Source organism: Giraffa tippelskirchi, chromosome X (genome assembly GCF_054371585.1).
Source record: "Giraffa tippelskirchi isolate mGirTip1 chromosome X, T2T-mGirTip1v1.2.pri, whole genome shotgun sequence".
Classification (NCBI taxonomy): domain Eukaryota; kingdom Metazoa; phylum Chordata; class Mammalia; order Artiodactyla; family Giraffidae; genus Giraffa; species Giraffa tippelskirchi.
In genome coordinates, this window is record NC_137289.1 from 23,938,551 (window position 1) to 23,951,989 (window position 13,439).

The window sequence follows — 13,439 nt, forward strand, 5'->3', positions numbered from 1 at the left end:
TAGTATTCGTTAGTGGTGTGAGTGTTCACATGCTATATATTTATATTGCATATGATGTTTGCTTTTATTTTTGTAACTTTCAAGTTAGTTTTACACAAGTTGAATAACTTGCCTTTTTTTGGTGAAATGTTTTAGGTTCAAGGGTTCTCATTTTTAGCCAGATGACACGCTTGCTGGACATTTTGGAGGATTATTGTATGTGGCGTGGTTACGAGTATTGTCGACTGGATGGACAAACCCCACATGAAGAAAGAGAGGTGAGGAAGAGAAAATAAAACAAGACTTGAAAAATCAGTTCAGTTATGCCATGTTTTTCATCATTAGGTAGTTTTGAATTTTGGCCTTTTCTTTAGCTAGATACATTGAATTGCTCACTACCATCTCTTGCTCCTTGAGACCTTCAGCTGGACTTTCATTACACTGGCTCTTTACAAATCATTCTTTCCAAGGTTTTCAAAGACATCCTCGCTTATCAAAAGGACACTGCACCATCACATCCTTACCTCCTCTAACCACTGCTATCCCTGGCCTTTTGACTGCTGTTTCTCAGCTTCCTCTTTGACCCTTGATTCTATGTCACTTTCTTTTCCTGATTTGCCTCCTACATTAGACCCTCGCCATTCATGGAGTTGAACAGTTGAGATATTTTCAGTTTATGAGCAACTGTAAGGACTCATGAGACAATAATTTGTAAAGGAAATGATCTCAGTAGACATTTTGTAAAACTGAAATTGGACGGCATAGGTACAGGTGCTTATCATTCAGTTGGATCTTGGAAGACTAAAAGGTTGGTGTGCAGGAATGAATCACTTAGCTAATGAGGAAGCCTGTCTAGCACCCAATATCTTTTAACTTGGAAATTCTTAAAGATTTTAAGATTATTTCTCATGAATATCAGGGGTCTAATGTATATGAAACCCTTTAAAGCACTTTTTCTGAGGGAGGGCTTTGCTAATTTATCTTCTCTTTTCTGTGATCCTTCAGGGCTCTGTCTTTGGCCTCTGTTTTAAGTCTATACTCATGCTGTGGGCAGAGACCGTGATTTCATGGTATAGTGGAAAATGCATTGAACTTGGTTTCCGAACACTTGAATTTAACATCAACTCCACCATTATGTGTGCAAGCTATTTAATCCTCTGAGCCTCAGTATCTTTAATTGTATATTATAAGGATACTATTAATGCCTAGGCTTTTGTTTTCCTGACAGTGTTGTGAGGATCACTGGATAGAATAGGTATGAACATAGCTTTTGTACTTTGCAGTGCAATATAGATCACAGGTCATGAAAGTGCACACAGGCCTTTTCACTTCTCAGCTCTTGGACCCCTTCTCAGGCCACAGAGACTCTCAGCCTATGTCCTTGTCCTTCCATAGCTGCAGTGGGCACTCTGTCCCTTGTGTGCCTCCTATAGCAGAAGCACAGGCCCTTTTCACATTAAAGGTTTCCCTGCTACCCACTATGGGGAAACAGTTGTGGTAATATTTATAAATAAGGATGTTTCAAAGCTTACACTGTTCCCTGCTCTATAGTCCAACTCTCTCGGAAATGGTAACTCAAAACTTTATTGGGCTTTTGCCGATTTATTCCTGAGAATGGATTTCTGCCAATCCACATGAAGCATAGGCCATGTAGTACCATTCAAGATGGCCCTTCTTCCTGGAATGAAGATGATATTAAAGCAGAAGAGTAGGTGCTTTCTGATCTCAAATAGCCAATTTGCATTTCTGACTAATCTCTCTGCTCATGAATAATATGGACTTTACCTAATTATGCCCCAATTATCTGGTCTCTTAAAATGCTAAATAATGTTATCCCTTCAGAGAGTTGGAATCACATGTTTTGACTTTAGATGCAGCACAGTGAGAGGTGTTCATTTTGTTTTGGAAACATCCTACCTCCCCATTATGTCATTGTTCAGATAAGCATTTCATCTATTTTCCCAGTAAGAAGTGGAAATCCACCTTGGATTCCTTACTCAAATTGTTCATGAGCTGTTCATAAGCAGTTCTTTCTCAATAGCACTCAGATTTGCCATAGCTATAGCTAAATTCAGCTAGCTTCTGTAACCTTGACTTACCTTAACTTTAACCTCACTTTTATAGGGAAAGGAGCTAACATTTGCCAAACAACAGCTATAAGCTAGGCAACTTTATAGTTCCGGTTGAATTCTCCTAGCAGCCCAGTGAAGTATTGGCATAATTTGCTCCACTTGAAACTGTGTCTCAGAGAGGTTAAATGCTTGCTGAGAACCACATGTGTAATAAATGGTAGAGTTATGACTCACACCCAGGTTTTTGCTATTTCCTCTACACCAAATTGCCTCTCACTACACCATGCTGCTTTCTGTACTGCCCCTCTACATGCTGTATGGACTGCAGCAGAGTCACCTTCTCTGCCTGCAGCTTTTGACCATGCCATTCCATTCCTTAAAAACAGAACTTCCTGTATTTCATGATTATGAAAGTGATATATGATTGCCAAGGAAATTTGGAAAATAAAAGTATTTCTGGCTGATCTTTCTATGCATATATAATATATAAGTAATTAATATTATACTGTATATGCTACATATGAAGTTCAGTATCCTGATACATTTTACTCAACATTATGTTGTACTTCCCCATATTAGTAAAAAAAAAAAAATCACTGTAAAAATAATTTCAGTGTACTATTTCATCCTATGGACATACAATAAATAATTTATCCCCCCATTGTTGATCATTTAGGTTGTTTCCAATTTTTCACTATTATAAATAATGCTTAAGTAAAAGTCCTTCTACATAAATCTTTGTGCCCATCTCTGATTATTTCCTTAGGATAAATTCCTAGAAGTGGAATTACTGGGTCAAAGGGTATGAACACATTTAAGACTCTTGATGCATGTTGCCAAATTGCTTTCCAGAAAGGTTGTACCAATTTACACTCCCAGCAGCAATGTATGAGAGTGCCCGTCTCATCGCCCCCTCGTCAACATTGAGTATTATCATTCTTTTAATCTTCAAAAAATGGTATTATGTTTTTTTATTTGCATTTACTTGATGACTAGTGAGACTGAACATTATTCTTGTGTTTATTAGCCATTTGTATTTGTTCTTCTGTGTACTGTCTGTTCTTTTTTTTTTTTCCTCATTTTTCTATTGGGGTCTTAGTGTTTTTTTCTAATTAATTGAGATCTTTATATAATAAGGATATTAATATCCTATTAATTTTTAAGACTCTTTACTAAATATCCATGGATTACCTTCCTGATTTTCCTCATTACTTCCCTGTTTGCTCCTTTTCACCATATGGTAGTAAATCTACCTGCCTCCCCTCTATCTGTTGCTCTTATTCCCATTTCTAAACTTTTTTTTTCTCTCTTGGTTGGTCTTCTAAACTATATCTTCTTTATTAACCCTTCATAAATTAATGGGAATGAAGTTGAGATATCTGACATTTTGCCCCCTAAATAAATTTCAGCTCTCACTCAATTAAAACATTTTCACTATTTTTATTTTAAAATAATTTATCACTTGCTTAGTTAAATTTGTCTTTGTGATTGTTGTTTGTCTTTACTGGTGTGTCTAAAGATTAGTTACATTATTTAATATACTTTTTACTGTATACACAGTACAGTTTATAGATAATGCTTAAATATTTTTGAAGGTGGAAGAATATTACAAAGTGGGGGTTTGAGCATGCATGTTAAAATGTTTATTTATTTCTTAAGAACTCTGGTAATATAATTTGATTTTTCTCTCTTTTTCTTCCATATCCAATTAATTAAAAAAAGGAAGCAATAGAGGCCTTTAATATTCCTAATAGTAGCAAATTCATCTTCATGCTGAGTACCAGGGCTGGAGGTCTCGGAATTAACTTGGCAAGTGCTGATGTGGTTATACTGTATGACTCAGACTGGAATCCACAGGTGGATCTGCAAGCTATGGTTAGTTATCTTTAATGATATCAGAAATTTATCTTAGTTGAGAAAACTATTGCTATTTATACAGCATGAAGGTAATTTATGATTAAAGGGTAACAGCAATCTTTGGGAAGTTTGGTAGCTGTTAAAATAGATTTTTTTTGGAAAACAAAGTTGCTATGCTAATTGCAAAAACAAATGAAATGAAAACAGATAGATGCCAAATCCAACTGTAGCATTTCTGTGTTGATTTTGGCTTTTATCATGAAACAGAAATGTCATTTTTCCCCATTCCTAAATATTGAAGGGGGTACATTCATGTTTGAATGATAAGGGGTTAAAAATTAGTCTCTAAGTATTATTCTGCTCATCAACTAAATATATTAAAATCCTTAGCACTAAAATTGGGAGAGGTAGGATTTTAACTTCTGTAATAAAACAACTGGGGCAAGAAGGTGAAAATGAAACAAAGGAATATATTCCAGGAAAACATTTGCTACCTAGAGACACTATCAGGAACTATTCTACCCTAAAAAATTCAAGGAGCTTTTCTTACTTTTAATCATGGTATCATTTATTGAACTAGAGCTACAACTTCAGTCACTGTGACTCAAATTTTAAGGTGAATATAATTTCAGAAGCAAAAAGATACAAAATAGCTGTGCATTCAAAATCCCCAGAATTTTTGGGACAATTGACTGTCTTTGGAAACAAAGTCATACGCCAAGGCAAAGCTTAGAAGTCCTCCCTTTTCTTTTGTAATCAGTTCAGTTCAGTCACTCAGTCATGTCCAACTCTTTGTGACCCCATGAACTGCAGCACATCTGGCCTCCCTGTCCGTCACCAACTCCCGGAGTCTACCCAGATTCATGTCCACTGAGTCGGTGATGCTATCCAACCATCTCATCCTCTATTGTCCCCGTCTCTTCCTGCCTTCAATTTTTCTCAACATCAGGATCTTTTCAAATGAGTCAGCTCTTTGCATCAGGAGGCCAAAATATTGGAGTTTCAGCTTCAACGTCAGTCCTTCCAATGAACACCCAGGACTGATTTTCTTTAGGATGGACTGGTTGGATCTCCTTGCAGTCCAAGGGACTCAAGAGTCTTCTCCAACACCACAGTTCAAAAGCATCAATTCTTCGGTGCTCAGCTATCTTTATAGTCCAACTCTCACATCCGTACATGACTACTGGAAAAACCAAAGCCTTGAATAGACGGACCTTTGTTGGCAAAGTAATGTCTCTGCTTTTTAATATGCTCTCTAGGTTGGTCATAACTTTTCTTCCAATGAGTAAGCGTCTTTTAATTTCATGGCTGCAGTCACCGTCTGCAGTGATTTTGGAGCCCCCCAAAATAAAGTCAGCCACTGTTTTCACTGTTTCCCCATCTATTTGCCATGAAGTGATGGGACCGGATGCCATGATCTTTGTTTTTTGAATGTTGAATTTTAAGCCAGTTTTTTCACTCTCCTCTTTCACTTTCATCAAGAGGCTCTTTAGTTCTTCACTTTCTGTCATAAGGGTGGTGTCATCTGCATATCTGAGGTTATTGATATTTCTCCTGGCAGTCTTGATTCCAGCTTGTGCTTCCTCCAGCCCAGCATTTCTCATGATGTACTCTGCATATAAGTTAAATAAGCAGGGTAACAATATACAGCCTTGACGTACTCCTTTTCCTATTTGGAACCAGTCTGTTGTTCCATGTCCAGTTCTAACTGTTGCTTCCTGACCTGCATACAGGTTTCTCAAGAGGCAGGTCAGGTGGTCTGGTATTCCCATCTCTTTCAGAATTTTCCACAGTTAATTGTGAGCCACACAGTCAAAAGCTTTGCCATAGTCAATAAAGCAGAAATAGATGTTTTTCTGGAACTCACTTGCTTTTTCGGTGATCCGGCAGATTTTGGCAATTTGATCTCTTGTTCCTCTGCCTTTTCTAAAACCAGCTTGAACATCTGGAAGTTCACGGTTCACGTATTACTGAAGCCTGGCTTGGAGAATTTTGAGCATTACTTTATTAGCGTGTGAGATGAGTGCAATTGTGTGGTAGTTTGAGCATTCTTTGGCATTGCCTTTCTTTAGGATTGGAACGAAAACTGACCTCTTCCAGTCCTGTGGCCACTGCTGAGGTTTCCAAATTTGCTGGCATATTGAGTGCAGCACTTTCACAGCATCATCTTTCAGGATTTGAAATAGCTCAACTGGAATTCCATCACCTCCACTAGCTTTGTGCGTAGTGATGCTTCCTAAGGCCCACTTGACTTCACATTCCAGGATGTCTGGCTCTAGGTGAGGGATCACACCATCGTGATTATCTGGGTCGTGAAGATCTTTTTTGTACAGTTCTTCTGTGTATTCTTGCCACCTCTTCTTAATATCCTCTGCTTCTGTGAGGTCCATAACATTTCTGTCCTTTATTGAGCCCATCTTTGCATGAAGTGTTCCCTTGGTATCTCTAATTTTCTTGAAGAGATCTCTAGTCTTTTCTATTCTATTGCTTTCCTCTATTTCTTTGCATTGGTCGCTGAGGAAGGCTTTCTTATCTCTCCTTGCTATTCTTTGGAACTCTGCATTCAGATGGGATTATCTTTCCTTCTCTCCTTTGCTTTTTGCTTCTCTTCTTTTCTCAGCTATTTGTAAGGCCTCCTTAGACAGCCATTTTGCTTTTTTTGAATTTCTTTTTCTTGGAGATGGTCTTGATCCCTGTCTCCTGTACAATGTCACGAACCTCCATGAATAGTTCTTCAGGCACTCTATTAGATCTAGTCCCTTAAATCTATTTCTCACTTCCACTGTATAATCATAAGGGATTTGATTTAGGTCATGCATGAATGGTCTAGTGGTTTTCCCCACTTTCTTCAATTTAAGTCTGAATTTGGCAATTAGGAGGTCATGATCTGAGCCACAGTCAGCTCCTGGCCTTGTTTTTGCTGACTGTATAGAGCTTCTCCATCTTTGGTGGCAAAGAATATAATCAATCTGATTTCAGTGTTGACCATCTGGTGATGTCCATGTGTAGAGTCTTCTCTTGTGTTGTTGGAAGAGGGTGTTTGCTATGACCAGTGTGTTCTCTTGGCAAAACTCTATTATTAGCTTTTGCCCTGCTCCATTCTGTACTCCAAGGCCAAATTTGACTGTTACTCCAGGTATTTCTTGACTTCCTACTTTTGCATTGCAGTCCCCTATAATGAAAAGGACATCTTTTTGGGGTGTCAGTTCTAAAAGGTCTTGTAGGTCTTCATAGAACCTTTTAGCTTCTTCAGCATTACTGGTTGGGGCATAGACTTGGATTACTGTGATAGTCAATGGTTTGCCTTGGAAACAAACAGAGATCATTCTGTCGTTTTTGAGATTGCATCCAAGTACTGCATTTTGGACTCTTTTGTTGATTATGATGGCTACTCCATTTCTTCTAAGGGATTCCTGCCCACAGTAGTAGATATAATGGTCATCTGAGTTAAATTTACCCATGCCAGTCCATCTTAGTTCACTGATTCCTAGAATGCTGACATTCACCTTTGACATCTCCTGTTTGACCACTTCCAATTTTCCTTGATTCATGGACCTAACATTCCAGGTTCCCATGTAATACTGCTCTTTACAGCATTGGACCTTGCTTCTATCACCAGTCACATCCACAACTGGGTGTTGTTTTTGCTTTGGCTCAATCCCTTCATTTTTTCTGGAGTTATTTCTCCACTCATCTCCAGTAACATATTGGGCACCTACCAACCTGGGGAGTTCATCTTTCAGTGTCCAGTTTATCTTTCAGTGTCCTGTCTTTTTGCCTTTTCACACTGTTCATGGGGTTCTCAAGGCAAGGATACTGAAGTGGTTTGCCATTCCCTTCTCCAGTGGACCACATTCTGTCACACCTCTCCACCGTGACCTGTCCATCTTGGGTGGCCCCACACAGCATGGCTTAGTTTCATTGAGTTAGACAAGCTGTGGTCCATGTGATCAGATTGGCTAGTTGTCTGTGATTGTGGTTTCAGTCTGTCTGCCGTCTGATGCCCTTTCTCAGCGCCTACCGTCTTACTTGGGTTTCTCTTACCTTGGACGCGGGGTATCTCTTCACGGCTGCTCCAACAAAGCATAGCCGCTGCTCCTTACCTTGGGCGTGGGGTAGCTCCTCTCGGCCGCCGCCCCTGACTTCAGCTGCTCCTGCGCCGTCAAGAATTGAAAATACTTACCTTGCTACTGCTAAGTCGCTTCAGTCGTGTCCGACTCTGTGCGACCCCATAGACGGCAGCCCACCAGGCTCCGCCGTCCCTGGGATTCTCCAGGCAAGAATACTGGAGTGGGTTGCCGTTTCCTTCTCCAATGCATGAAAGGGAAAAGTGAAAGTGAAGTCGCTCAGTCGTCCGACTCTTAGCGACCCCATGGACTGTAGCCCACCAGGCTCCTCTGTCCATGGGATTTTCCAGGCAAGAGTACTGGAGTGGGGTGCCATTGCCTTCTCCAATACTTACCTTAGGACATTGTAAAATCCACATGCTTTGGCATGCTGCTGCTGGTGCTAAGTCGCTTCAGTTGGACTCCGACTCTTTGTGACCCTGGACTGTAGCCCACCAGGCTCCTCTGTCCATGGGATTCTCCAGGCAAGAATAATGGAATGGGTTGCTATGCCCTCCTCCGGGGATCTTCTCAACCTAGGGATTGAACCTGCTTCTCTTATGTCTGCTGCATTGGCAGGCAGGTTCTTTACTGCTAGCACCAATTATTACTACTTTAGCATGTTTGATTCGGTAGGAGTAAGTCCTGGTAAGTTAGTTTTACTGAACTGGAAAACCTGTTGATAACACTTCATTTCCTTAAAAGTGTTAGAGTATAGCTGATCTTTCACGATTTACTGATTTGAGTTTGAAATGTAAATGTGTGTAGGGGTGTTGCATTCTCTCACTGTGCTGTGTTGAAAATGTTACTGGTGCTGGTGTTTTTATATTTAGTACAGGGCTGTTTGAAACTTGTTTCTTTGCTTTTTTTTTTTTTTTTTGCTCAGCTACCCTTCTCCCTTCACATATTTGCTGAGAGCTTCTGGGGGTTTTTAAAAATACTCCCCCTAGCTGTTTATCTGTTATCAGAACTTGCCACCTGTCACCTTTACCAACTGTAAACCACAGGACCAAATTCTAGACCATACAGTAAGGGTATTAATCTCCCATTAATGTTTATGACCCTTTACTACAGATCACTGAATTGCCTTAGTAAGCAGAAAGAACTGCTTGCTGATGAGAGAAAGCTGACTTTTGCCACCATAGCAACCCTTGTTAACTACTTTGCCCCTCACTTGAAAAACTCCTTGCTAGGGTGGAAGATGTTTTTATTTAATGGCTTAAAGTTACTCAGTAACTCAGTCCAGAAGCTTTCAGCTCTTTTTAGACCTTATCTTAAAGGGCTTTTGTCTGTTGTCCTTCTGGAAATTTCCATTAATGATACAGCAGAATATTTGTGGATCTCTTTGTTCCCAGGGTTCTCTAGATAGTCTTAATATTCATTATCCTTCTTTCAAAAGTGGCCAGTCTAGAGAGATCAGGAACTAATTTTATTTTAAGAATTTTATAGCATAAGCTAGCTATACCATACATTTTATCCAGAATACACAGTGTCTTATATTAGGATTTTTTCTACTAGGATCGGGCACATCGTATTGGTCAGAAGAAGCCAGTACGTGTGTTTCGTCTCATCACCGACAATACTGTTGAAGAAAGGATTGTTGAAAGAGCTGAGATAAAACTGAGACTGGATTCAATTGTCATACAACAAGGTATTTATATGTGTAAACTTACTTAGATGTTTCTTTGGAAAAACACATGCAGTTTTCTTCAAAGGAGATTACTTTTAATGATAGTTGACCAAAATCTGCAATCTTAGAGAAGAAAGTCAAATTTAAAAAAAATCCCCATTGTGAAACCTTGTGTTTGGTATACGGGGTAGGTAGTTGAACCTCACTAGCTTCTAGTTGAATGTCAATGGCATGTCTTTTGAAGTACTTGATATTATATATCAGATAAAAGTTTGGCTTAAAAATTTTAAATATATATTAGAGGGTGCCTTTTCATACAGAGAAATTTGATCTGAGAAATAAGTTTGAACATGAAAAAATGTTTTTGTCCTCCTGTGTTTTAAGTGAATTTTATAGAAGGAAATTCATATTGAAATAGAAGGTGTGGTAGAAGAAAAACTTGCAGGGTTATTCATTTAAAGAACTACTTCAAAGTTCACTAATTTTCTACTGTAAAGCTTTACTTATGGTTAAATGTGTGCTTAGCTGCTCAGTCGTGTCCGACTCTTGTGACCCCATAGACTGTAGCCTGCCGGGTTCCTCTGTCCATGAGATTCTCCAGGCAAGAATACTGGAGTGGGTTGCCATTTCCTTCTCCAGGGGATCTTCCCGACCCAGGAACTGAACCCAGGTCTCCTGCATTGCAGGCAGACTCATGGTTAAATGTAGTAGTGTCTGATTAGAACTATTATGTTATGCTTTCTCTGAAATATCATTGAATATATACAATTTTTATTTTTATTATTAGGAAGACTCATTGACCAACAGTCTAACAAGATGGCAAAAGAGGAAATGTTGCAAATGATACGTCATGGAGCCACCCATGTTTTTGCTTCTAAAGAAAGTGAGCTGACAGATGAAGACATTACAACTCTTCTGGAAAGAGGGGAAAAGAAGGTAGGTTAAAATGGCTTTTTGTTTTTCCTGATTGATTGCTTTAAAATCAACATACTTCAGCATAATTATTGTATTGCATTGTTTCAAATAACACATGTTCTCTGTAAGAATTTGTAGATTTATATCCAGGGATAATTTAGTATTTTTTATTTTTTTAGTTTAATTTTTGGTAAAACAGACTTAAGAGTCAGAGTTTAAAATCAAGTGACTTTATACCTCATACTTATAATATTGGTATTTACTGTACTTAAAAGCCAAGTAAATTTTTTGTTTAATCACTTGTACCAGGACTGCATTTTACAACCTTTCTTTTTGCATGGAATTAGAAATTATCTTGGAGAAGGAAATGGCAACCCACTCCAGTATTCTTGCCTAGAGAATTCCATGGACAGAGGAGCCTGGTGGGCTGCTGTCCATAGGGTTGCACAGAGTCAGACACGACTGAAGCGACTTAGCATGCATGCATGCATTGGAGAAGGAAATGGCAACCCACTCCAGTATTCTTGCCTGGAGAATCCCAGGGACAGAGGAGCCTGGTGGGCTGCCATCTGTGGGGTTGCACCGAGTCAGACACGACTGAAGTGACTTAGCAGCAGCAGCAGAAATTATCTACTGATACATTGTATTAACTGAAACTCTTGTGAACATTTCGTAAAATATTAAAGCATTATTTGTTATATAAAGCTGTTTCAGAATATTGAGATTTTGTGTTGCATTTTTGTGAAAAATTACCCTTTTCACAATTTATTATGGGTAATTTCAAACATAAGCAACTAGACAGAATAGTGTAACGAACCCTCCATGTACTTATTACCTAATTGCAACAAACATCAACCAGCCCTGTTCGATTCACACCACCAGTTCATCTTTTCCCTTCCAGGATTATTTTGGAGCAAATCTCAGACATACCATTTCAGCTGTAAATATTTCAGTTGTTGCTGTGCTGTGCTCAGTCATGTCTGACTCTTTGTGACCCCATGGACTGTAGCCCTTCAGGCTTCTCTGTCTATGACATTTCCCAGGCAAGAGTATTGTAATAGATTACCATTTCCTTCTCCAGGGAATCTTCCCAACCCAGGGATCAAACCCCACGTCTCTTGCATCTCCTGCATTGTCAGGTGGATTCTTTACTACTGCATATGTATTTCTAAAATATAAGAACTCTTTAAAAACATAATCATTATAGCATTATCCCACCTCAAAAACCCCAATAATTCTTTAACATCAAATATTGAGTTATAATTCAAATTTCCAGTTATCTCAGAAGTAGCTATGCTTTTTTAAAAAATTTTTTTAAAATCAGATTGCTTATAAGGTCTGCACGTTGTCATTGGTTGATACATCATCTGAATCATTTTAAATCTGTAGGTTCTCCCTCCATTAATGTATTATTTCCCCTGTAATTTATTTGGTGAAGAAACTGCATTGTTGGCCTTTTGAGTTGCCCACAGTCTGAATTTTGCTGATACCATCTCCAAGGGTATTTTTCACCATGTTCACTTATTTACAGTATTTCCTATAAATTGGTTGAATTTACTTTTCGGACTGTTTTTTGTCTTTGAGGGTGTGTGTGTGTATGTATATATATATATATATACATACACACACACACATTTATTTTACAGACCCAGGATTTATTTACTTTATAACTAACTTTCCATACCCTACCTCTGGCAACCAAGAACCAGCCTGTTCTCTGGGTCTGTGAGTTTAGGTTTTTTTTCTTTTTTTTTTATTCCACATATCAGTGAGATCATAATGGTATTTTTCTTTCCCTGCTGCTGCTAAGTTGCTTCAGTCATGTCCGACTCTGTGTGACCCCATAGATGGCAGCCCACCAGGCTCCTCTGTCCCTGGGATTCTCCAGGCAAGAATACTGAAGTGGCTTGCCATTTCCTTCTCCAATGCATGCGTGCATGCTAAGTCACTTCAGTCATGTCTGACTCTGTGCGACCCTATGGACAGCAGCCCACCAGGCTCCTCTGTCCACGGAATTCTCTAGGCAAGAATATTGGAGTGGGTCGCCATGTCCTTCTCCATTCTTTCCCTGACTTGTTTCATTTAGCATAATAGCTTCAAGGTCCATCCATCCTGTCTCAAATGGCAGGATTTCCTTCTCTTTAACGGCTGAATAATATTCCATTGTATCCATATACACCACGTTTTCTTTATCCATTCATCCGTTGATGGACACTTAGGTTGTATTCCTGTCTTGGCTATTGTAAATAGTGTTGCAACAGACATGGAGGTGAAGGTATCTTTTCGAATTAATAAGTTCATTTCCTTCAAATAAATACCCTGAAGTGGAATTTAGAATTGCTGGATCATATGGTAGCTCTATTTTTAATTTTTAGAGCAACCTCCATACTGTTTTCCATGGTGGCTGTACAGTACCAATAGTGCACAAGGGTTCCTCTTTTTCCACATCCTCACCAACACTTGTTATTTCTTGTCTTTTTGATAATAGCCATTCTGACAGGTGTGAGATGATATCTCATTGTGGTTTTGACTTGCATTTCCCTGACAATTAGTGATATTGAGTACCTTTTCAGGTATCTGAAGTCATATGTTAGATTTTGAGCAATCTTGTATTACTATGTTTCATATTAGTGTGCAGATGTGTTGTTTAGTCCAAGTTTGCCTTTGTTTTAGCATTACCATGTGTCCCATTAAAATTATGCAACACGAATTATAATAGGGCTACATTTTCAATGATGAAAGATTTTAGAGAAAGCGTTAGTGAGAGCACTTAAGAAGAACCATTGAAATATTTAAAATATTTGGGGTAAATTAAATTTATATTCAAGTTTGATGTTAGCATTGCATTATTACCTTGTAAATGAACAGATTGTATATTTC

The 13,439-nt window shown here is 38.7% G+C and overlaps 1 protein-coding gene across 12 annotated transcripts in view; it reads left to right on the forward strand.

Moving 5' to 3' along the window:
* The window catches only part of SMARCA1 (SNF2 related chromatin remodeling ATPase 1), a 777,971-nt gene that overhangs the window by 23,879 nt on the left and 740,653 nt on the right, over positions 1-13,439 (forward strand). For 7 of the 12 annotated variants that reach the window (XM_081565725.1, XM_081565724.1, XM_081565723.1 and 4 more), the window contains exons 12-16: positions 136-257; positions 2,818-2,853; positions 3,774-3,926; positions 9,533-9,665; positions 10,432-10,580. In XM_081565725.1, the coding sequence (XP_081421851.1) occupies positions 136-257; positions 2,818-2,853; positions 3,774-3,926; positions 9,533-9,665; positions 10,432-10,580 (593 nt within the window). The remainder of the gene's footprint in view (positions 1-135; positions 258-2,817; positions 2,854-3,773; positions 3,927-9,532; positions 9,666-10,431; positions 10,581-13,439) is intronic. The other 5 variants (XM_081565728.1, XM_081565734.1, XM_081565733.1 and 2 more) reach the window with 1 other exon arrangement.